This window comes from Mustela erminea, chromosome 9 (assembly GCF_009829155.1).
Source record: "Mustela erminea isolate mMusErm1 chromosome 9, mMusErm1.Pri, whole genome shotgun sequence".
Classification (NCBI taxonomy): Eukaryota; Metazoa; Chordata; class Mammalia; order Carnivora; family Mustelidae; genus Mustela; species Mustela erminea.
The window spans coordinates 93,926,648-93,951,950 of NC_045622.1; the positions used below are offsets into that span (position 1 = coordinate 93,926,648).

Below are 25,303 nucleotides of genomic sequence, written 5' to 3' on the forward strand. Positions count from 1 at the left end.
ACGCCATAATGATTTGACATATGTATATATTGTGAAATGATCACCACAATAAATCTAGTTAACATCCATCATGTAACTATGTATATAGTGACAAATGTTTTTCTTGTGATGGGAACTTTTAAGATCTGGCCTCCCCGCAGCTTTCAAATATATAATACACTATCAGTAACTCTAGTCACTAGGTTGTACATTACTTCCTATGACTTATTTATTTTATAACTAGAACTTTTTACCTTTTGACCCTTCAGCCCCACTTCACACATTTCTGAAGTTCTTAAGGTGGAAAAGTAGGTTATTTATCGGAGATCTTAATTCTTTTTAAATATCGATGTTTACAGCTATAAATTTCCCTCTAAGCACTGCTTTAAATGCATCTCCTAAGTTTGGTACATTGTGTTTCATTTTTACTCAAAAAGCATTTCTAATTTTACTGTGTTTTCTTCTGTACTCCAAGGGGGTATTTAAGAGTGTGTTGTTTAATTTTCATGTATTTTCTTCTGTTAATTGATTTCTAATTTTATTGTGTTTGGAGAACAGACTTGGTATTACTTCAATCCTTTTAAATTTATTGCGACCTGTTTTATGACCTAAAGTATGGTCTGTCCTGGAGAATGTTCCTTGTGGACGTGGGAAGAATGTGTTTTCTAATTTTTTGGGTGGAGAGTTCCTTAAATATGTTAGATCTAGGTGGTTTATAGTGTTCAAATTTTCTATTTCATTGCTGATCACCTGTCCAGTTATTATGTATCCTTATTGAAAGTGGGGTAAATTCAATATCTGGGCTTCCTTGGGGATACTTCTGATTGACTACTTTTTTCCCCCTTGGGTATGGGCCAGACTTTCCGTTTCTTTATGTGTCTTGTAGTTTTGCTGTTGTTGCTGAAATGTAGATATTTTCAATAATACAATGTAGCAGCTCTGAAAATGAGAGTCTGTCCCATCACTAGGGTTTGTTATTGTTGTTGTTTACTGGACCAATTCTGTGAAGTCTGCAATCTTTATCATGTATGGCCCCTGAAGTCTCCGCTTGTTAGCCTACTGCTCAGCTAATGATTAAACAGAGATTTCCTTAAATGCCAGATCCAGTAAGTCTCTCCGAATTTGCCAAAGGCTCTGCATGTGTTGGGGCATATGCTCAGTGTGTTGGTGGACAGTTTACAACTAGGCCTTTAGCCTTCCTCTCTTTATGAGGAGGCTCAATGTCAAGAGGTTAAGGCCTCCTTAGATCTTTCCTGGGTGTGCTCCAAGCCCCCTGCATGTATGTGGAATCCTAGATTCCCAGGAATATGTTAGCACTTTTCACAACCCCCTATGGACATCATTCCATTCTGGTGTCTGCTTTTAAGTCTTTAACCCTGAGTGGGCCTGGGAGATCAGAAAAAGAGGAGGGAGCAAAAAAAAAAAAAAAAAAAAAAGGAGCTAACATTTGAAGAGCACTTACTATGTGCCAGGTCCAGTGTTAGCACTCTCACCATGAACGTTTTTTTTTTTTTAAGGATTTTATTTATTTATTTGACAGACAGAGATCACAAGTAGGCAGAGAGGCAGGCAGAGAGAGAGAGGAGAAAGCAGGCTCCCCGCTGAGCAGAGAGCCCGACTCGGGGCTCCATCCCAAGACCCTGAGATCATGACTTGAGCCAAAGGCAGAGAGGTCTTAACCTACTGAGCCACCCAGGTGCCCCTCACCATGAACCTTTTTAACCCCATTCTTATAAGAACTCAGTTGATTTTTTTTTTTTTTTAAATCACCTCCATCTTGTGATGAAGAAGCACTGCTATGGTTGAAGCACAAAAAACAGAAAAGAATTCGCTATTTGACCAGCTATGTGCCCTTGGGCACATTTCTTCATCTTTCTGAGCCCCGGCCTTTTTACCCATTAAGTAAATGTTCCAGTAGAAAATCAGCTGAGTTCGGGGGCACCTGGGTGGCTTAGTCAGTTGAACGACTGACTCTTGGTTTCAGCTTAGGTAATGATCTCAGCACGGTGAGTTCAAGCCCTGCATCAGGCTCTGCACTCAGCTCAGAGTCGGCTTGGGAGTCTCTCTCTCCCTCTCCTTCCACCCCTTCCCCCTATTTGCATGTGCACATACTGTCTCTCTCTCTCTCGTTCTCTCTCCAAATAAATAAAATAAAATCTTTTTAAAAACCCAGTTATTAAGTAAGATATGGTATAGGTGGTATGCTGTCAGGGTGAAAGTTGAGCATGATGGAAGCTGGTCTGATACTACATTCTACCCAGAACCCTCCACTCTGACATTGGGAGTTAAAGTCATAGAGGGCAGGATGGGGGTGTCCAAATGACTGTGTTCAGTAGGAGTTTCTGCAATAATGGAAACTTTCCTCTATCTGGGCTGTCCAATATGATAGCCACTGACCACATCAAATATTTGAAATGTGGCTGGGATGACTGAAGGATTTCATTTTTACATTATATTTATTTTTAATTCTTTTTAAATTTGAATTCAGACGGCCACGTGTGACTAGAGACTGCTGTGTTGGAGAGATTAGCTGTGGCCAAGTTCAGCTCAGCTGCTCCACAGCTCTGCCAGCTTCACTGAGCCTGGAGCTGTGGTATGTGGAGGCAGAGAAGGGTTCTGCCCCTAACCCTGGACAGTGTGGTTATGCAGTCTTGTCCAAGGGACTTAACCTTTCCATGCCTCAGTTTCCTCGTGTGTAAAATAGGACTAATAATTGCTGCCCCGTATATCATGTTGGCTTGTGATGAGGGTCATGTGACTAACACAGGAAAGAATGTTTTATAAATCATTAAATAGTAGAGAAATGGAAAAAATGGTCTAAAACTATCTTCGGAGTAGATGAGTTTCTTGGACCCAGTGCAGTCGGGCTGGGCTGGATGGGGGAGGCAGCGTGAGTGAACTGGGGCTCATGGAATCTGACCTGTCAAACAGCCTGGACCCAGGCTTGTGTTCTCGGCCACACAGCTTGGGGCTGACCTCGCACTCGGGCCGCAGGCCGTTCTGGGCTAAAGTGACCCGGTGATCGGATGAGAGCCCCTCGGGGAATAGATTCTGACCCCAGGCTGGATCCACACCCTTGTCCCAGGTTTCCCCACCGAAGTAAAAGGCAACTTGATCTTTCCACTGGTCCTCCTTGAGGCCTTCTTCCTCTCCCACCACACCCCTGTAGGCTTGACCTCTACCCAGAATCAGCTACTTCTTATCATCCTCCCAGGACCACCCGGAGCCACGTTATCTCCCCCTCACCCTGGGGATGTAGCAGTATCTCCTCTCTGGTCCCACCCTTGACCTTCTACAACGGCACCCTTTCCACTCGAATCAGAGAGCCTTTCCAGTGCTACATCAGATCAGGTCTTGCTCAAAGGCTTCCTGCCCCACGGGGGAAGGCTGTGTCCTCCCAGTGGCCTACAGAACCCTCCTGTCCCTCTGACCTCGTCTCCAAATCCTCTGCTCCGGCCACACAGCCTCTTGCCGGGCCTGGAGGACATTAAGCTTCTGGGCCTTTTCACTTATGATTCCCCTGCCAGGCGGCCTCCTGGCTCATCCTTCCTACCTGCAGGTCTCAAATGTCACCTTAACAGAGAGGCTTTCTGTGTACACCTGACAAGAGGGTCAGCCCCTGCCCTTGTACACCGACTGCCCAAGGACAGTGCCTGGGGCGTCACTGGTGCTCAGTCATCCTTGCTGGATGACCGACATTCTGGGCAGATGGGCTCACCGGCAGCTCAGGAGACGCGCTCTGTGGTTTGGACTCACCGACTGCCCTCCTCGGACTGCAGAGGCCGCATCTGCACTAGGAAGCCCAAATAAAGAACTCTTCCTCATAGTTGGGAAGAGTCCGAGGGCCGCAGCCCTGTAGGGGGTCCCTGTTCTGCTTGCATGCTGACTTGATGGCTCAGGGATGTGGCCCTCCGGAGGAGTGTTGGACCTTGCGCTGGCCGAGGGGTCGCTTAGGAAGAAGAAGGCTAGAGGACAACTTGCGCAGAACATGGGTCTCTTGGAAGCAGCTCCAGGGGCCTGGGTTCCTTTCAGACACTTAAGTCAGGGTCACCTGGGCCTTGGTGTGCTTTGGTTTTGTCTTTAATGTACTCAGGGGCCCCTCCTGTCTTTCTCGCGAGGAGGCCCTGCGGCCTGCCTCTCCCCTTCCGGGCTGTCAGAGTCTAGCCCCCCAACATTCCCCTTCTCACTTCCTGAGCAGTATTTCCATAGAATGCTCTGGCTTGAGAAATTTGCCGAGTCCTGACCTGATATTTCTCCCTCCTCTCCCTACCTCAGACCCCAAATTGCAGAGCCCCGCCCCCCTGTTTCTCAAGAACATGGGCAGGTGTCCAGGAGCCAGGCCCCCCCTACCTTGCCCCATCTCTCCCTTTTCTTCTCCAAGCCCCAGAAGTCAGCCGGCTGCTGCTTGGCTATTTTTATCCCAGGAGCTTTCTCAAGGAGAGAGCAGCGTGGTCCCTGAGCCAAAGCACGGGGCTGGGTCCCTGTGGAAAACCTCCCCTCATGGGGAAAGAATCTGTCTTTTTTTTTTCAGGAAGGGGCCCTGGCTGGAAGCCTTCAGTTTTTGTGCATTCTTTGCTAATTTATCAGGGTTTCAGTTGTTGATCTGGTGTGTTTTTATAGGAATGAAAGCAGCACCAGATTATGAATCAGGCCGGGATGTTGTCTCTGGTATAATTGGGATCAGCCTGGGTTTGGATTTCTTTCTTTCTTTATTTTTTTTTTAAAGCTTCTTATTTGTGTCAACAGCAGAATGGTGCGAAGAAGTATAACAAGGCGGGGTGACCGTGCAGAGCACAGCTAGTGTGTCCTGACCCGCCACTAGCCCCCGATTCTAGCTTCTGTGCTTACAAGCTCCCTAGGAAGAAGGGACAGCTAGTGTCCAGGTTTTATATGTGGGGCAACAGAGACGCAGAGAGATCAAGGAATATGCCCAGGGTCTTCCAGGAACATGTAAAAGCACAAGAGATTTACCCCCAGGATCTGGAAAGTGCCTGGTGGCTCAGCTTCCCGGGTTTAAATCTCAGCCCTCCCTCATGGTCGCTGTGTGACTTGAGGCCTCCCCTCTCTGAGCGTTGTGTCCTCGCCTGTACGGTAGGGGTCATAACGCTGGCCTCACCGTTCGGGAGGACTCAGCAAGAGGCTGTGTAAAGAGCCAGGGGCAGAGAAGAAAATGAATTTTAGCGTCTTTCCTTCTGGGGACGCTCCCAGGTCGCGTCAGTTCCTGAAGAGGTGGGTGTCTGTCCGGCACCCCAGGCATGTCTGAGAAGGTTCTGCCCCCTTGTTTATCTTGTCCTGGGAGTTGTCCTTTTCCGTGGCCTTCGAAAATCTGAGGCCTGGATGGTCATGCCCTTTGAAGATGCCTCTTTTTGAAGAGAGGAAAAAAGTAGGGAGGAAAAGAAAGGGGAAATGTCGGGAGAGGTTCCACGGCTTGAGTCCCTGTGTCGTCCCTGTGTGAGTCCACATCCTCTGAGAAGCAGACACCACAGCGGGAGTCAAGACATATGTATTTGTTGGAGGAAACACCTGTGAGGCATAAGGGGGGGAGGGGAAGGAGACCGAAGAAACTTCCGACGGGGCCATCCTGGTGAAGAAGAGAGAACGAAGGGGACTTGAGGCAAGAAGAGTCTTGCATTGCTGCACAGTTCTAGAAAAAGCTCAGCTAGGCCAAAGGGGCATCCTTGAGGCAAACTAGGCTGCTGGAGGCACCTCCATGTCTCCTGCTAATAGGCTGGCCCAGTGCCCTGGTACTCCACGGGCTGGCGGCAGCCTTGAGGGAGCAGACGTGGGCCGCAGGGAGAATGTGCTGGTGGATCCAGGCGGACAGGAGCTGGGGTGTCTGACCAGCGAGCCCCCCAGCAGGAGATAAACGCTCCTCCTCACGGCTGCCACGCGCGCTGACTCGCTGCGCAACCCCGCGACACGCACTCGGGCTCCCCGAAGCTCAGACTCAGCATCTGGGAAATAGGGGTGACCATCATCGGATCCAGGGCTTTGGGATCGTTTCAATTTTCTATCGCTGTGTGACAAATCATCCCTGGCATTTTTGGCTTAAAACAATGATTCCTTATTTCTCATGATTCTGTGGGTTAATGGACCTCAAGTTGGGTCGTTTCTTCAGCTTTACCTTTTATTGCCAAGAGTACTCATGGGGCTGAAATCGGAGAGGCCCTCCTGGCTGGGGCTAGAAGGAGCAAGGTGCCTTTCACCACCCCCCAGGCTGTCTCTCCTCATGGCCTAGCCTGAGATTCCTTACAGCACAGTGGCTGGCTTCTAAGGCAAGCTTTCCAAGAGGAAGAGCCCCATGGCCTGGGCACTTGTCACACTCCTGTTTGTGCCATGCTGGCTAATGTTCCAAGAGTGGGAGAACATGGCGTGGCCAAGCCCAGAGCTGACACAGGAGGGGATGACATGGGGGCATTCGTCGTGGCCACCAGTGTACTGGGTGCCCAGGGCTGTGGAGGAGGGGGCATGATAACCTCGCTAAGTGCCTCAAACATGTGCCCAATAAACAGTGACTGGAACAGGATGAAACTATTTTCTGAAGGGCTGGCGGGGGCTGGGGGTAGTTAGAAGGATCCCTCTCTGGCCCTGAGGGGAACTTAGAAGACAAAGGATTTCAGAGACTTAGATCTGTCCAAGAATTCCCAGGAAGAAGGGAGGTGGTAGGGACCAGCTTCAGGGAATCTGGGTATGGGGGGAGACCCAGCTCCACAAGCCAGGGCAGGCCACTCAGGGGACAAGAGGACTTCCTGCCAAGAAGCTTCCCGGTGGGAAGGATATCACACACGTGTTCTAACTGGAAGGAAAAGTCCTATGGAAGCTCAGCTGGCCGACTCCTGGGTCTGCCGGGAGGAATTGGCTCCCTCTGGAATATTCCTTGTAATAGCTTTTGTCTCGGGAGAGTGGCGAGTGTGCAGTAGGTATCAGTAGCCATGGATTGAAAGAATGAAAGTTTAAATAATCAGGCGGGGGGCACCTGGGTGGCTCAGTGGGTTAAAGCCTCTGCCTTCGGCTCGGGTCATGATCCCAGGGTCCTGGGATCGAGCCCCACATTGGGCTCTCTGCTCAGCCGGGAGCCTGCTTCCCTCTCTCTCTCTGCCTGCCTCTCTGTCTGCTTGTGATCTCCGTCTGTCAAATAATAATAATAATAATAATAATTTAAAAAAATCAGGCGGAAGAACGGTCTGGTGGATAGCTGAACAGAATTTGGAAGGGGGGAGGCTCAAACTTATAGGCATTCCTCTCAACCCCCTTCCCTTCTGTCTTCACAGATGAGCAACTGATGCCCAGAGATGCTTATTAACAACTTGCAGCCACACAGTGTGGAGGTGGCTGAGCTGGGTCTTGAACCCTGGTCCCCTGACAATAGCTCTGTGTAGCTCATACCCCACCATACCCCTTCTAGAGAAAGGGACATCTCAGGGGATCACTGCAAATGGGGCCAGAGCACAAGCAGATGAGCTCAGTGTCTGCCAAGCCGAGACTGCCCCTCCCCGCCCCTGCAGGGAGCCAAGCCACCCGGTCACCCCACTGCTGTCCCTCAGCACACCTGGGGCCAAGGTCACTCAGTCTCCCTCCCAGGACCTGGAATCTCGAAGGAGACCCCTTCCACTTTGAAGTGTGGGTGACTTGAGTAGATAGTGTCACTGGAACATGAAACAAAACGCATTTCTTTGTGCCCGAAGTGGGAAACTGAAGCCCAGGCAGGGGGAGGAAAGGGCGGCCAGAACAAACTCCTCTTTGCCGGCCGGTGCAGGGAGACCTTGCGGAAAAGCAAACAGAAAGGGCCCGGAAGAGGCTGACTTCACTGAGCCACAGCTCTGGCAGGGAGAACAGCGTATTCATGTTGGAAGAGGTACTAAGTGCTGGCAGCATAGTAAGTGCTGGGAGGAAGGGGGACGCTGCCATCCAAAGAAATCTAGGCAAAGCCAGGAGCCGGAGGAGGAGAAGCTGGAGGGGGCGGCACTGGCAGGCGACAGGGGCGGCGGGAGGAAAAGAGCAGGGAGGCCAAGGGGGCAGGCAGCACACTGGCCTGCGGGCTCTCATTGTGTTTTCCCTGGCACGCCTGCTTTGTTTGCCTTGGCGTGCGAATCTCAGTCTTTGGGGGTTCTGATGAAAGCTGTGGTCTTGAGCATCCTTTTACCACCAAAGGTATAGGGAGGTAAAGGGTGGGGTGGAGGGAGAGGCCCCCAGAGGCCATCCACAGCCCCTCTTAGACAGTGGTTCCTAATGAGTGACATTCATCCCCGGGCCCAACCTAGAGACTCAGGGTCAGCAAGGCTAAGGTGGAACTCGGCACTGGTTTTGGGGAAAAGCTTCCTGGGGGATTCCGATCTAGCCTCTGGTTGAGAATGTTGTCTGGGGGCTTTAGGTGAAGACATTGGGCTTTCAAGGAGCAAATGTATTCCAAGCTAGCAATAAGAGCAAGTGAATCCAAGCCAGGAACGTACCTCAGGCAGCTGGAGTTATCTCACTGGTTTGGGATCCCCCAGCCAGCTCCATAAGGCAGTTAGTGAGTCACATACCAGCTCTGGAAGATCTCTACTGTCTTCCCATCATGCTCAGATTAAAACCCGAGGTCCTTATTATCAAGGTCCACAAAACCTTTCGAGGTCCTTCCCTTAAATATAGCCTCAGGGCCTTTGCACTCGCCATACCCTCTGCCTGGAACACTGTTCTCCAGAGATCCACATGGATTGATCCCTCACTCCCTGTGGGTCTTTGCTTAATTACCCTCTCTAAATAGCATTCCCTTTCACTCCGGATCCCCTCCCCAACTTGGATCTTTGTAGCACTTAGAGTCAGAAACTAGATTTATTGATCTATGTTGTTCATTTTCTGTCACCTGCTGTAGATGGTAAACACGGAGGGCCGTATCTGTTCTGTTGCCTTCTGTGTCACTAGCATCGAGAAGCGTGTCTAGCACCTGGCAGTTGCTCAATAAATGTTTGTTGAATGAATGAATAATGTGAATTTGCTCCTTCCTGTTGTCCAACAAGGGGCAAATGTCATTTTCCAGGTTTGTCAAAAACTCCTCAGAAAGAGAGAGCTGCTTTTTGGCTGTGTTTTCCCATGTAAATGATAAAAAAGTAAACACGATGCAGTTACTTGACACCTACTGTATACTCAGCCCCCATAGGCTAAAGAGAGGTATAAGCAAAGAGTTTCTCTCTTCGAGGTCTTCACAATGCAGTCAGGTGTGAGTGCTAAGGTCAGAACCCCTGGGTGGGCAGCTGCTCAGGACCTGGGACAGTCTTTGTTGTCTTGAGGAGCTGGAGAAGTCAGAGGGGCTTTGTGGAGGTGTGCCCTTTGGGGAACAGGACCCAGGAGGCAACCATGTGGGAACTGGCCTCAGGTCCTGCCACAAGAAGAGGGGGTGGGTGGGCCAGACATCATGGCATTCCTCCTCCTCAGTTTCCCTAATCCAGGTGACCTCACACAACCTGGAGACCAGGCCAAACCTACCAGGACTGTTAGGGTACAGGTGCTGTGGCCCAGAAATCTGGGAGGAGAACACACTAGGCCTGGATTTAGACATGTCTGGAGTCAGGCCAATTCAAGAGGAGTCATCTTGGACAAAGTTGAGGAAATCTGGCTGGGCCTCAGTTTCCCCATTTATAAGACAAGACCAAGGATACTTTCCTCACTGGGTTGTTGGGAAGCCCAGAATGTCAGCTCTGGACTCTGTCAGCAAAGAGAGCCTCTCATTACAGACTCCTGGGTTCTGGCCACAAGGGTGCACAGGCCAAAGTCTTCTCAAACTTTCTGAGACTGCGTTCCATGGCTGTCTTTCTCTCAGATGGGTCAGGGGACCATTTGCAGTCCCCTCCCCGTCCTGCCCTCATTTCTGTGGCTACCAGGCTCCTCTCTCTGAAGTGGATCTGTGTGTGGCCAAGTGGCTACTTCAGAACTCCGGAGCTGAAATCAACAAGCGGGGAGGTGGTGGGACAGCGACGTCTGGTCCTTGAGGGAAGAGCTCTGCCTTTCCCCACCTCCCACTGTCTTCCTCCTTGCTCTCCCAATGTGGAAAGAGAACCCCAGGGCCCTCTAAGTTAGGCCAAGTCAGATGCTGGACTCAGACTCTTGCTTTTGCTTCTGGAACAGAGATGCCAAAAGGAGCTGGGGAGGAGGAGGAGGAGTGGAGAGAGGGAACAACAGTGCTTCCCCCATCTGGATTCTATCCCCACCACTGATGTTTTCTAGTCTTGTGCCATTGGCCAAGGCACCCCACCTCTCTGAGCCCAGGGTTCCTGTCTGCAAGCTGGAGACCCCAGGAGAGCCTCAGAGCCCAGGGCTGCAGGTGGGTAAGAAGGGGTCGTGTGGCCCACCCCAGCGCGGTGCCTGAGGTGCCCTTTGCCCAGGCTCCGCGGCGCACGCTACGTGCACGGCACCTGGCGGCTCTCGGAGGGCACGGCCCATCGCCCACTCTCCCTCCTCTCACCCCAGCGTCCCCGCTGCTGTGGAGGTGGCGGCCCTGTGTTCCGTGCCAGGAAGGAAAATAAGGGTTTAGCGCCCCCTCTTGGCGGGTCCTCGTTACAGCTGTTGTGGTCGAAGTGGGGGGCCCCTGGAGAGGGGCCCATGCTGTGGCAAGTTGTGGGCGATGCCCCACAATGTCCATGTTGTGGGAAATGAGGGTTTTCCTCTGGGAAAGGCTTCATTCCACTGTCAACATTCACCTGATGCCTACAGTTCATTGATTCCCTCAATCCCATCTCAATTACTGGTAAATTGTCAAGACTCTTGAACAAACACTAACCAAGAACCAGCTCCCCTGCCCCCGTGCCTTGGAACAATGGAAGAACCAGAGAAGCTAAGTGCAGAGGCAGACCCAGACCATAGACAATTGCATTAGGGTATTCAGCCATCCGTCCGTCCATCCGTCCATCCATCCATCCATCCATCCACACACATCCAACCATCTCTCCACTCATTCATCCACTAATGTTACTTCCCTAAGGAAGTAAGGGCCAAGCACAGTTCTTTGTATTTGGGAAACATCAGTAAACAAAATAATTGAAGACCTTTGCCTTCACGGAGTTTATGTTTTAGCGGGACTGAAAAGAAACAATGCATATAATGAGTAATAAAATGTATGGTACGTTTGGAGGGGAAAATTGCTGTAAAACCATGGCAGGTAGAACGGAGCGAGGAGGCACCATGGTGTGGTAAGGGAGGCTGTGGGTTGTGGAACGAAGTTGGTGGTCATAGTAGGCCTCTGGGAGAAGGTGACGTTTGAGCAGGGACAAGGCGGTGAGAGAGTGAGCCCACTGGGCACTGGGGGCAGGGCCGTGCAGGCCCAGCTGGCGCAACGGCCCAGAGGGACACTGCCTGGCTTGTGCCATTTCTACCCTCAGTTTGGGTAAAGTGCGTGGGATCTAGGGCGCCGGCCCTTCAACTTGTCTGGGGAGTCAGCGAGGAGCATTCCTTGGAGCAGGTGACGCACCCGTGTAGACTTGAAGGAGAAGCAGAGGTCTGCTGACCAGGTGAGTCTGTGAAAGGGCTCGTGGATGCAGGGAACAGTAGGTCCGAAGGGGGAATGAAAAGTCATGGCATGCTGGGCAAGTTAAGGAGGGCCAGCGTTTGGGCTCGTTGCAAGCAGGGGGCCTGGGAGGGGTGTGCAAAGAATGAGATTAGGGAGGTAGTCTGTGATTGATTATTCTAGAGTTTGATATGCCACATGAGGGAATTTGGATTCTGATGGTGCAGATTGATGGGTTGCTGACAGTGTCTGCTCAAAACATTTTGCTCACAGTGCTTACTTAAAAAAAAAAAAAGAATTTGAATGCACCGAGGGAGGTCATCCACGCTGCAGTTAGCCAATGTCCTCCCCCGCCTACCCTGTGCCTTAAGCCAGCTTTGCACGTTTGTTACTGTTGTGTCCCCGAAGATATTTGACTTTATAATCCCTGTGGGGTGAAGGGGAGCCATGGGAGGATCTTGAGCCCAGGAAAGATGGGATCAGACTTTTCCACTGGGAGGTATTCTGGGGCTTCTGGGAACCAAGGACCTTTTCTTTCATTCCAAGAGTCTTAGGGTCTAGCATAGTCTAACATAGGGTGTAATACACGCAGTATGGGTACATAATAGGTACCTAGTGAATTGGTTTTAGTTTTGTGTGTGTGAGTTTTTTTTAAAGGTTTTATCTATGTATTTGACAGAGAGAGAGAGCGAGATCACAAGTAGGCAGAGAGGCAGGCAGAGGGAGAGAGGAGGAAGCAGGTTCCCCGCTGAGCAGAGAGCCCGATGCGGGGCTCCATCCCAGGACCCCGAGATCATGACCTGAGCCGAAGGCAGAGGCTTCAACCCACTGAGCCACCCAGGCGGCCTTTTAGTTTTGTGTTTTAATGAATGGGGAAGGAACAGATAAATGACAGAAGGGATGGGCCATCAGCACAGGCCAGGCTGGGGGATAGGTGAGGTCCCAGTCCTCTGGGGTGAGGTGCCCACCCACAGCCCATGCTTCCTCTCACCGTGGAGTTGGCTAGGGCAGCATCTCTCCAAGAGCTGTCCATCACGACCTGCCATGTTTGCTTTAGAAAGTAGACTATGGGGCCAAGTTACAGACCTACTGAGTTGACACCCTTCGTGGAGCCCAGGCATCTGTGCATTAGACAAACACCCACTAACGTTGGAGAACAGTCACAAGGCAGGGTGTTTTCAGACCACAGGCTGCTTTTGGCCTTGTTTCTGTTTGTTGACCCTCAGGGGAAGCGGGACAGGAGCTGCCCGGGCTGAAAGCGATAAGCTCACTCGAAGAGTTATGTGGTGGTTCTTCCTGTCCTCCCATTTAGTGTACATCCTCCCCCTCAGCCTTTGCACCACCCTCCAGGAGGTAGGTTTCATGACCTCCCCTTTAACCAGGAATCACTGAAGATCCGAAAGACCTGGCGAGATGATGCAGTCAGGTAAGGCTGGGGGATGGGGGCCCGTCTTTCTGGCAGTCATTCCCAGGGTCTTTGTCAAGTTGTCTTCCAGCCCTAGGTTAACCCGGTTCCCCTTGGTTCTCCATCATGGCCTCTCCACAGATGGGGAAAGCTAGTAGCTCATTTGTTCTTAATTGAGATGTGGTTCTCAAATGCTGGTAGTACTTGAATCACCTGGCAGCCTTGAGCTATTCCTTGGGCCCAGGCCTTAGCCTACTTCCAAGAGCCTCCTGCTCTTTCATAGCTCTCCAGGGGGTACCAATCCTCCAGAGTTTGAGAACCGTGGCTCCAGTGCGTGGCTCTTCCATGAATGGGCATTGGCTGAGCCTTTCTCTGTGAAGATGCAAAGAAAGGCCATTGTAGGTAATAAGGAATGCCTGGGGAGATCCCCTTGGGAGGGAAAAGGTGGATCTTATTATCGCCCTTGAAACCACCTTGTACTTAAAAGCAGAGCACGGGGGCCCAAGGCCGAGAGCAAGCTTAGTGAGAGGAGGAGGGTGGTGGAGAGGTCTCTGAGCCCTGATGGTCAAGGACAGTTTTATGGGGCACAATAGGGATTTTAGACTGGAGAAGAAATGAGTGTAAACAGAGACAAGGCAAATGCGGGGTAGTGGGGACAGGGGAGCCATGGGATGTGGAGCGGGAGAGGGGCTTTGGACCGAACATTGCCGGGGCGTCAGCTGGGGCTCCTCATCCCCTGGTGGGGTAGGGCCACTGATGGACTTAGGGGGCTTCTGGAGTCCCACAACTGAACGCCAAGCTTTGAAGGTATACGCAAGTTCCAGGAAGAGGCCTTGAGGAGGGATGGTTAAGAGCGCAGTTGGGGCCCAGGGTTAGCAGACTGGGGGTTAAAGCTCCTCTTTCCCATCCTACTTTGAGTGAGTCATCTCCTTCTTTGGGGCCTCTGTTTTCTCATCTGTAAAGTGAAGCTAATGGTGGTACTCTCCTAACAGTCGTTTTGAGGATTAAGTCACCCAGGCCAGAGCCTGGTTCAAGGCCATGCTCTATCAGGGTCAGCTGTCATTGATCATATTGGAGTTTCAGAGGGTTCTGAGTCTTCCCAAACAGCTTACACCGTTCATACCTATTCTGGATATATTGGGGGAGGGCCTTGTAAAATTCAGTGGATTGTAATAAATTATGCCCTTAGTTGACCCATCTGAAGGCTGGGAATAATTCTTACATCCCAGAGGTTAGGGTTAAATGCTGCATGAGGCCAGGGCTGCTGGGCAGTTGCTAGGCTCACTCACTAGGTAAGTGACCCGGGGTTGAAAATACTGTTCTAGTGTCTAGTACCAAAGTCTGGTTGGGATTTATGTACAATCCAGGCTGTGTTCCCATAAACCTGTATTTAAACAGAAACAGGAGTTGGGCCTCTATTCTCTAACTACACTAAGTTCCCTTGTAGATTGTCTGCCAGTTGTCTAGTGTCTTGCAAGCAGAGAGTAGTAATCTGGAGATAACAGATCTCCAAATTCCCTTGTTTTAACTCTAGTTTCTTTCCTTGTCTAATACGCTCACCTGAGACCCCTGGTGCCATGTTAGATATTTAACAGTGACAATGGGTGGGCTTTTCTTTTGCCCAGCAGTTCCAACCTTTCAGGGTTTCCTGATTAAGTAGGAGGCTGGCTTCTTGGCTGAGAGGTGTCTAGTGTTAAAGAGGTATCCATTCATCCTACCATCTAAGTCAAGAACGGGTGTCTGATTTTTGTCAGATGTCTTTTTAGTGTCTGCAGATCAAGTGATTTTTATCCTAGAGGGATAGGATCACTTGATCTAACAGATCCCTCTGGGATCTGTTAATGAAAAGTTAATTTATATCCTAGGATTGACCCATCCGGCCATTCTCCGAATGATCCTGTTTCGTTGCAAGATTATGTTGTGATGCTGTAGGATTCTGTTTGCTGAGTTATTCCACTTTCAAGTACCGATAATCTCATCATCGGGGAGATGGGGCCATAGTTCTTCATATAAAATTTATCAGATCCATTATTTAATTATAGAATGAGGATGTTTTTCTCTAGAATAGTTTAAATAGCACTGCAACAATGTATTCCTTTAAATATACCTGGAGTTTCTGATAAGTATGTCTGGGCCAGTTACTTTTTTAGGGAATTAGTTCTTTGATAACTTCTATGTAAATCGTTTCAACTTTTTCATCTGGGATTAAGATTACTAAACAGCATTTTTAAACTGAATTATCCATTTCATCCAGACTTAAACATTCTCTATATGTGCCTTTTTTTTTTTTTTTTTGGAGAATTGATCCTTCTTTTTTCTTTTTTTCCTACTATAAATAATGATGTAAATATGCTCTTGTGTACTTGGCACCTGCCCCCATATTGGTCTTTCCACTCCATGGGCTTGCATTGGAAACAAACTTCACTTTGCTATTTATAGCCTAAAAGAGTCTTCATTTAGCTCAGCTGCATTTAAAAAACCCAGTTCCTATATATAGTAAAATTCCTAAGTGTCCAGTTTGACACTATGACAAATGGTAATGGCCATGTCACCACTACCTCGTTGAGATCTAGATCACGTCATCTCCCCAGAAAGTTCCCTGCACCCCATTATAGTCAGTTTCCCAGCTCTCTCCCCGGGCAACCACTGTTCTGATTTTTATCACTCTTGATTACTTTTGCTCATTCTATAAGTAGAACTGTACAATATGTACTGTGTCTGGTTTCTTTCACTCAGTTGGCCTTGAAGTTTTTAAAGGCAAACCTACTTGTGCGGATTAGTGCTACCCTGCACACAAACCCAGTTCTTCCAGGGGGAGGAATTGGTACCGCCTAATGAAACATTGATATTTTGATGGCTGTGGGATTCTAGGTTGGGAGCTATTTTCTTTCTGTATATTGAAAATAACATTTCATTGTTTCAGGTTTCCACTGTTGGCTGAAGTTAGCTTCTGGTCTGTTATTCCTTTAAGGGTAACTTTTTTTTCTTGGCTGCTTTTGAGATGTTTGCTTTTTGTAATATATATATATATATATATATATATATATATATATATAAATAAAATTATCCTAAATATATATATGTCTATATACATATATATGTATGTATATATGTAGATTTCTTTATTCTAATTTGCATTTGTTGGGCTTCTTGAATCCATGCTTTGGTGTCTGATTATTTGGCACTGATAAAACATCTTATTCAGATTGCTTCTGCTCCATTTTTCTCTTCCTTTGGGACTCCGAATGAATATGTATATGTATATTTTAGATCTTCTCATAGCTTCTCTTAACTTTCCTTTGTATCTTCCACGTCACATTCTAGAAAGTTTCTTCAGGCTCTTCTTCCAGCTTACGAATTTTCTCTTTACCGAGATCTAGTATGATGATAAACCCTTACGTTGAGGCTTTTCACTTTTGGTCGTTGCATTTTAACCTCTAGAATTGACGACCAAAGGGACAGATTTGGAAGAAAATAATTTCCAATCTGCTGATTTTCAGACTTGGGTTTTTATCTCCTTGCAGAGAAAAGCAATAATGTTACAGTCTACTCTTATTAACTGGAGTCCAGTCAGTCTTTCTGTTGTCTGCCCTGGGCTCACCTCATGCTGTTTGCTCGTGTGTCTGGATTTTGTGTTCTGGACACTGTATTTGAAAAGTGATCCTCTGAGAAATGCAACTCTAAGGTAACCACTTCCAGAGTATTTACCAGCTTCTGCCCAGGGAATCGGAGTCACGAACAATACAGGAGGACAAGTTTGTTGGATAAAGTTAATCCAACTCCAAAAACTGAGATCTCCTGGGCATGGTGTCGTGAAGCCCAGCAGCTGTCCATGCTAGGACTGGTTTTCAGCCAGCTTACTCTCATTCCCAGAACTTCTGGGCTCAAGTGGGAGGTCTGAGGTTTAAAATCCTGGCTCTCCTGTGGGACCGTGGAAGTGAGTCATCGTTAAGCTTCAGTTTTCTCACCTTGAATTGAGGCATCTTTTTATCTTACATATTGAGAAACTGATGCCCAGACAGGGGAGGTAATTCTTGCCACATACTACAATAGCCGAGTAGGAACTCTAAAATAGAACCTAGGATCTTCAAGGCTGTTTTTACCTGAGATTTTAGTTTTGCGGCTTGTGTTGAGTGGCTGTATTTTCTCAACACCTTGCTTTCCCAGCACGTAAAGGAGACTCTATAGTTTTTATCCTACTTACCATAATAAGAAGGACATACCTGAATTAGGTCAGAGGACTGGGATGCAGGGGAGGCTGGTATGTGGCAAAGTAAATGAAGGTTGGAGGGCAAGACAGAGCTGGAAAAGCTTGTAGGGTACTAGGAAAAGTGACAGCAAAAGTTTCCTGCCAGAAAGGGTATACCCATTTGCTAGCATTGCAAACAAACCAGAGACCAGCTTGCTCCTAGCTCATTTCCCACGTTCACCCCTTCTCAGCTTCTACTGTCAACCTTTACAGAGGGCTGTTGCCATCCACTGGGCTGGTTCTGAGACACAGCTTCTAGCTGTTCTAGAAGGTTCCCCAGAGTGTGACTTAACAGGTAGATGGTTGGAAGCTGGGGAATACTGAAACCAAGGGTACGTGCAAGAGGACTTGAGGAAAGGGTTGGTTTACCTAAACAACAGACAATTTAGGGACATTATTGCCTTTGTGGGCCAACATCTTTCACAATAGATTTTTCCTAGAGAAAAGACAAATCTTCGTAGAGGCTTAACTGCCAGGTTTCCTCCTGGCCTTGCCACATTCTCACTTCCTTACTAGAAAATACATGTTTCCAAGAAAATACACTTCTTTCAGGTACTTGCCTTGGCACCTGTTTGTTGTTCCATAAGCCTGTTCCGTAAGCAGCATCCTGATTGCTGTTTTCTTTGGTCCTAGAGTCCCCAGCTGAGATGGGTAGATGGGGCAGAATCGTGGAACTTTGGTAACATCAAGGACTCCCAGGGCAAGAAGTTCAAGACAGCTCCTAATCCAGCCGGAACTGGGATTATTGCTTAAATTCTGGGGCTGCGCGCTGGTCTAGTAGACACTACAGAGCTGTGAGATCTTTTATTTTTGTTATTAAGATGACACAGATCAAGACTCTCAATATGTCAGAGTCTGGACCTGGAAGAAAGCAGCCCCCCCCCCCCCCCCCCCCGCGCTTTCCTCCCATTGCTAACTTCTTTTCCATTGAAAAGAGATCTTGTCTGCCTTTGTGGCCCTTCCCACCAGCACTCCTCAGGGACAGCAGAGATGACAGGCACCACTTTTTGGAAGGCAAAGCCACAGGAATCCTTCTTGACCCTTAACTCCCCCTCTGTGCTTTCCAGGTATAGATCTCTCTTGACTTATGAGGGGTTATGTAATGATGAACCCATTACAAGTTGAAAATGCATTTAATTAACACACCTAAACTACTGAACATCACAGTGTAGCCCAACCTACCTTAAATATGCTTAGAACACTCATATTAACCTACACCGGGGCAAAGTCCTCTAACAGTCTATTATATAATAAAGTGTTGAATATCTCCTATAATTTACTGAATACTGTACTGAAGGTGAGAAGTGGAAGGGTTGTCTAGGTCCAGGATAGTTGCAAGACGGTTGTTGACCTTCGTGGTGGCGGGGCTGACTGGGACCTGCGGCTCACAGCTGGTGTCCAGCATCACGAGAGAGAGAGGGTCGTATCGCGTATCCCTGGCCCACGAAAAACTTCAAATTCCAAATTCCAAGTACAGTTTCTACTGAATGCATATCATGTTTGCACGTTGTAAAGGAAAAAAGAATCATAAATTGAACCCTCCTACATCAGGGGGATGTCTCTATCCGGAAGGACAGTGTGACCTGCTTACCTGCAGGGTGGAGAGCCCCATTCACATGACGTTCCTACTTTTAAAGGAGGAAGTTTGGGCTAGAGCAGAGCTTTTGCTTGTGGAACAAAGGGTGAGTCTAGGCATGAGGGTTTATGCTGGTTCTAGTTCTTTCTAAACAGCATGCATGTTCCTGATTCTGGTGAGGGAAGTTCTTCGTAGCACTGACTACTGCTGAGAGGTTGGCGCCCTAAGTCAAGACTTGGCATGACTTTGTCCGTGGTTGCACCTGGTCATCGTTCCATCTTCTCTCGCCAAGTCCTTAGTGATGGCTCCTCTCCTCATGGACTTGGCAACATCCCTGTGGCTGGGCCTCTCCTATTCGTTTTTACATATGGGCCAGGCACGGTGCTAACAGTATCGTGATGAAGGCTGAGCCGGGGAGATCCTGAACGAGGAACAGTATTGTCCTCTGGGGGAAGTTGCTCGTGGCTCTGGGGCTCTCACGGGCTGACGGGACATGGTTGGAAGACATTGGGCAGAGTGTCCAGTATTTGGATTCTTTGAAACTTTAAGAGTCTCATGCTCTACCGACTGAGCTAGCCGGGCACATGGATTCTTTGAAACTTTAAAAAGGTGTTTCTTAGGTCCTCCCCATCATTTTGACTTCTCTTCAGAGGAAAGTTTGGTTTGAATAGATAGAGGTTCTCAAAGTAGAGTCTCAGGAACTTGTTAGAACTGAAAATTCCCAGCCCACACCTACAGAACGAAAGTCTGGCAATGAGGCCTCTCCATCCCTGTCCTTTAGAAGTCCTCCGGATGAGTCTGGTGAAGTCTGAAGTTCAAGGGCCACATAGCACGCCCGTGGTTTGTAGGGATGATAGTCTAAGGTGGCCATCACTGGGAGCAGGTCGAAGGCATTTATAAGGAGGCGACACAAGGAAGGAAGGGAAAGGCCGAGTTTTGAATATCTGGTATGGCCAACTTTGGAAAAAGAGAAAAAAAGAAGGGCTGTTGTTCTCGAGTAAGGGATGGCAAACTTTGTCCATACAGGGCCAGAGAATGAATATTTTAGACGTTGTGAGCCATATGGTTTGTGCTCCACCTATTCCACTCTGCCGTTGTGGTATAAAAGCAGCCAGAGGTGACACAGAAGCACATGTGACTGTATTTCCATTAAAGCTTTCTTTGCAAGAAGAGGTGGCTGGATCTGGTCCTTGGGCAGAGTCTACTAACATCTCGTCTAGCAGAATAATTTACTCAGGCTTTTTATTTCCTTTCTGTCTCCGTGCCTCCTTCTCTGTCTTCCTCCTTCCCCTTCCCTCTCTCTTTCTGTCTTCAAACTCCCTTTTTCTTAGAACCCAGTAAAGCAGGAATTGCTCTAATTGAGGCACAGGGTGGAGACTCCCAAGCCTACCTGTTGAGTTTCCCCTTTTTCTCAAAGTGGGCCCTGATGCCTTTTCTCAGAACACATTTTAATGTCATTTGAGTACAGTATTCCAGTGTCTGGGCTCAGGGACACTTAAACATTGCCCCTTGAGTGAGTTGGTAATTCTTCCTGCACTGACAGGGGTCTGTACCCAAGGCGTGGAAGTCGGAGGAGGCGGTGGGAAGCCTGAGATCAGGCCTGAACCTGAGGGTCGAAGAGCGTCTCCTTTGCTGCACTGCACAGTCTCTCCCTCTCTCCGCAGGTTCCAGCCAGCCTGCTGAGGCTGAGACCCAGAGCATGAGTCACCCATCAGACGCCGTCCATCTGCCCTGGGGTCGGATGGGCAGTCAGGGCCTCGGAAGCCAGGGTGTCCACACCCAGCCCATGGAGATGATGCTACACTTGAAGCAGGCCATCGAGAAGCATATGAGGCAACTTGCCACCAGGCACCAGCAGCAGGACCTGGTGCCAGAGGATAAGAGGCCTTATCAGGCCCCCGGGGAGCAGGAAGCCCTCCTGGGCAACCTAATGTACCAGTTGGTCAACCTCCTACAGTCTGGGACCACGGATGGCCTGGGGCTCCAACCGTCCTGCCCTTCCCTGGATGTGAAGGGTGATGCTGGAGGCGGGCAATGGCAATGGGCCCAGTCATCCAGGCAGCCTGCCCAGCCAGGTTACCAACTGAATGACCCTGAAGCGACATTTGTCAGCCAGCACCTGTCCCGCCGTGGGATTGACATCTCTGCCTCCTACCAGGCCAGCTTCCGGGACTACAAGATGTACCAAGGAGATAAATACCATGAGGACGAGAACACCTTGGTGAGGATGCCGGGGGTGGGGGGTAGAGGGGCGGGGGGACATCTCCTCGAGGGCCCTGATCACTAGAATTTATGGAACCCTGGGCTCTCTCTCTCTCTCACTCTCCCTAGCTCCACGAAGTAGACGCTATTATCATCTTAGAGATCAGGTAATGGGCGCAGAAGCACGGTGGCAGTGCCCAGAAAGTTAAGAGCCCTGCCTGGGTCCTCCCCGCCCTTCCTCCGCAAGCTTTCCCTCAGTCCTTGCTCTTGGCCACTAGGGGTCACTGTGGTCACTGTGGTCATTGCGGTTACTGCGCTCAGCCAAACTGCCCTTGCCAAAGGGAGTCTAGTGCTGAATGTAGTCTGCCTCTGGGGAAAGGAACATTAATAATAACCTGAGAGAAGTAAAGGGAGGCCCGCTTGGGTGGTCTGAGGTGTATTAAAAGTTGAATCAGCCAGTCATGCAATGGAGGTGACCGGGGTGGGGGGTGGTCTTTCAAGTAAGAGGAACTACAGGTGTGGAAGTTTTACCACGGGAGGGGCTTGGAGGGATGGGCTAGATTAGGGTACGTGAGTGATGTGATGAGAGCTGTGAGGAGTTAGGATGGGGAGGTTAGGCTAGAGAGCCAATGAGAGGCTCCCAGCTGGAGAGGTTCACAGCAGCTTTTTAGCCAAATGATGGAGGAGAGCCCTAGTCCTACTTCTTTTCTGTTTCTAGCTAAGTGATATGGTCAATGACCATCTGCTTTCTCTGGGGACCAGCTGAGTCCAGCATCTCCACTGGACTCTGAAGAACCTTATCTCCTCCAGCAACACGGAAGTGGAAGTAGCAGAGATGGGCATGAGACAGGCCCTAGGGTCAGGCAGATGGAGTTCTGTCCACCACCAATGTCCTGTGGCTAGTGGGGTAGTCTACCATTCTAAGCTTCACTCTCTTTAAAGCGAGGACCATAATAGAACATTTCCTCGGGAGTTGTGAGTAGTAAGGGCACTGCATGAGGCACTTGGTCTAGGGTCTGGCACGTGATAGGAACTCAGAGACTGCTCTCTGGTGTAGAAGCACTGTGTGGCTCTAAAGGGGGAAATTGCAAGCTGTACGATTTCTGAGTCTGTGACAAGTTTTCTCATGCTTGAGGTGTTAGACATGGAGTGAACTGCCTCATGGGGCGGTGAGATTTCCATTTGAAATAATCTAAGTTGAGTGCTTACTAGAATGTTCTAGGAGGTCCCTATAGGGCAGGGCAAGTGGACTGATCAGTTCCTTCCATCTCCAGGGCTTCATTAACCTTGGCCTCAGTGAGAATAAGCTCTGCCTTGATCTGATGACTGAAAGGGTAAGCCAAGTCTTGGGCTGTGCTGGGACCCACTGTTGGGTTCAGTCCCCTCTAGAATCTTTCTTAGCATGTGGTAGATATATGAATGGGACTTAAGAGTGTAAGGAAGGGAGTGGGGGGAAAAGCTTATAGAATAACACATCTGACCTCCTAGCTTACTGTGTTTAGGGATGTGCTCTGGCTGGGTCTATGGGGGGTAGGCTGCCAAGGGAGCTCTGACCCAAGTGTAGGGTTGGGGAGGTCGTCCAACAACAGTCCTCAGTGAATTCTCTTTGTGTAACCTATGACAAGAGGATTGGGGCCTCCATTCATGAAAGGGCATGTGACATGACTCCCTATTCTCTTCTGTAAGACCCCAGGTTGTAGGGCAAATACCCATAAGCATCTTAGTGGTAGGATGAGGCCTGTTGGTCTTCCCTGACCTGGCTGTCCTCATGCTCTATTTGTCAACAGTTGAGTCAGAGTGATATGAATGTCATCGAGGATGTCCTGCTGCAGTATCCTGATTGGTCTGGGCATCCATTGTAAGTAACTTCCAGATCCACAGTCTTGTGGCCCCCAGACACCTGTTGTCAGGGAGGCAAGGACCCAGGGCGCCAGATTCTTGGTTGGCTACCTCCCTATTTCTTTGGGTAACAACTTCTAGAAAATGTCTAGAGTGAAACCTCCTCAGGAGGGAGCCTGGTGTAGTAGAAATAGCACCGCCCTATAGTTCAAAAGGCCTGAGTTCTTGTCCAAACTCTCACATCTATTGTCTACATCGCCTGGAGAGTCGATAGCATCAGTCAGTAGCCCTGTGACAGGAGATTGGATGACCTGCTCTTTGGAAAAAGCTGTAGGCTAGACGTTGACTAAGGCAAGGCCCCCGGGTCTGGGTACCACCAAGTCTGTCTGGGTCTACCCACAGCCTGCGGGAGGAGGTGGCCCGGTTCCTGACCTGCTATTGCAAGGTACCTGCTCAGCTCGATCCGGAAAATGTGAGTCCGTTTCCCAGCCTCACTGCCACCCTGGTAGAGGGTATATTCTTGGGGTACTCCCTGCATTTTCTAGAACCAGCAGAGACCCTCAGGGCCAGGGCAGAGCCAAGGCCAGTGGGTCCTGGAGGAGACCCCCTGGAGTAAGAGGAGGTTCCTGTTGCCTGTTCCTCCTAAGGGGAGGGAGACGAAGGGGTCAGACCTTCTTACATGGGGTTTGGCTTTTGACTTCTGCCTTCTGTGCATCTTCAGGTAGTTGTTCTAAATGGCTGCTCCTCCGTATTCTCCACACTAGCCATGGTTCTGTGTGATCCAGGAGGTAAGTCATGGACTCTGCTTTCCCTCAGGAAATAGCACTCATGGGCATTGGACCTTAGGGAAAGAAGGATATCTTGACTCAAAGGCCTTTCCCCAGATGTGCTGGAACTTCTAGCCCGATTCGAACATCTTCCTACTATTTCCATAGGAGGGATGGATTTGGGTCCCCATTTAATACGGAAGGAAAATATGGGACAGTCCTCAAGGAGGTGTGCCTCAGAAAGACTGAGAATTGGAGCCAACTCCATATATTACTGGCTGGGCTTCTGGACTCCACTCCAGTTCGGAGAGCCCTGGTAAACTAGCCTAGGCCAGTTAGATTTCCTAACTCCTATCTCCCTTGCCAAAAAAAAAAAAAAAAAAAAGAGGGGCAAATTCATTTTAGATCAAATAAGGCTGAGGGATGTGTTCCCAGTCTCCCTCCTGACAACACCAGAGCAAGAGCCTCTGATCTTAGCTCTGGATCTGTAGAAGGAAGTTACCCTGATGGCCAGTTTCGCTCAAAGGAGTATGTCCTTGGTTAACTCCTCCATGAGGCCAAAGGAAAGGGAAGGAAAGAACTCAGGGGCAGGTAGCCGAAGCCATGCAGAGAGATGAGCGCCCTCTCTGGGCACGGACCTCAGCCTCTCATGGTTGGACAGGAGCTGGGAAGATTTGCTGGATGACTAGCTGGTTTGGGTTTTTAACCTGGATTCCGAGCCATTCCTAGCAATATTCTTCCTCTCTCCTTCCCCAGTGTTCCCTGAATAATGTTTATAAGAATGTAACCTTGGGGCGCCTGGGTGGCTCAGTGGGTTAATCCTCTGCCTTCGGCTCAGGTCATGATCTCGGGGTCCTGGGATCTAGCCCCGCATCGGACTCTCTGCACAGCAGGGAGCCTGCTTCCTCCTCTCTCTCTGCCTGCTTCTCTGCCTACTTGTGATCTCTCTCTGTTACATGAAGAAATAAAAAATCTTTAAAAAAAAAAATGTAACCTGTATAGAGCTAGAGGCCAAAAATTAACTCCCATGTAGGGGAGATTGCCAAACTAACCTCTGTCTGTAGTGTTGATTCTGGTCTGGGGAGGGGGGTGGCTGGCAGTTTCCCACCAAGAGCCCCCGGACTGACGGCATTGTCTCCCTGCGCTTCCAGAGGCCTTTCTGACCCCCAGTCCCTTCTATGGCGGCTTCGTCTTTAGTTCCGGCCTGTATTCGAAAATTGAGCTGATTCCTGTCCACCTGGACAGCGAGGTCAGAATGGGGCCCCTTCCCCTGCTCAGCCCCTCCCCACCAGGCAATGGAATGTTCCAAGGGCATTTGGAAGGTGTAGGGGACCTCACTCTCCTCCCCTATAAGTGATGGTGGGGAGTGGAGAATGGAGAAATTAGGGCAAAGAGGGCATGAGGGACGGCAGCCCTGAGAATGAGGGGTTGTGCGGTGTGTAGAGGAGCGAGGGACCAGTGCTTGGAAGCATTCAGGTAGGCAGTGCTCAGGCAGTGTCTGTCTTCCAGAGCACGGATGCGAACCCCTGTCCATTCCAGCTCACCGTGGACAAGTTAGAGCGAGCTCTGCTCGAGTCGACACTTGCAGTAAGGAGGGACCCATGTCTTCGCGGTGGGTGCTGCTGCCCCTGAGAGGGGCTGAGTACTGAGACCCAGGACCACGTTCTCACCGAGGTGTTGTAGGCTCCTTCTTCGGAGGAGGGGGTATCCCAGGGGCATGTCCCCCTAGGAGCCCTGAGCCCTGTCTCTGGGGGCCGCCCCCAGAGCTCCTCCTTGCCCCCCTCTGTGTGGGCAGTAAGGGAGCTGC

At 49.5% G+C, this 25,303-nt stretch overlaps 1 protein-coding gene across 3 annotated transcripts in view; it reads left to right on the top strand.

Annotated features, from left to right (window-relative positions):
• Positions 1–25,303, top strand: part of ACCSL (1-aminocyclopropane-1-carboxylate synthase homolog (inactive) like) — an 80,206-nt gene that overhangs the window by 49,577 nt on the left and 5,326 nt on the right. For all 3 annotated transcript variants that reach the window (XM_032360045.1, XM_032360046.1, XM_032360047.1), the window contains exons 2-8: positions 20,353–20,909; positions 22,165–22,224; positions 22,678–22,748; positions 23,132–23,201; positions 23,451–23,517; positions 24,648–24,745; positions 25,006–25,083. In XM_032360045.1, the coding sequence (XP_032215936.1) occupies positions 20,388–20,909; positions 22,165–22,224; positions 22,678–22,748; positions 23,132–23,201; positions 23,451–23,517; positions 24,648–24,745; positions 25,006–25,083 (966 nt within the window). In that variant the 5' untranslated portion in view covers positions 20,353–20,387. The remainder of the gene's footprint in view (positions 1–20,352; positions 20,910–22,164; positions 22,225–22,677; positions 22,749–23,131; positions 23,202–23,450; positions 23,518–24,647; positions 24,746–25,005; positions 25,084–25,303) is intronic.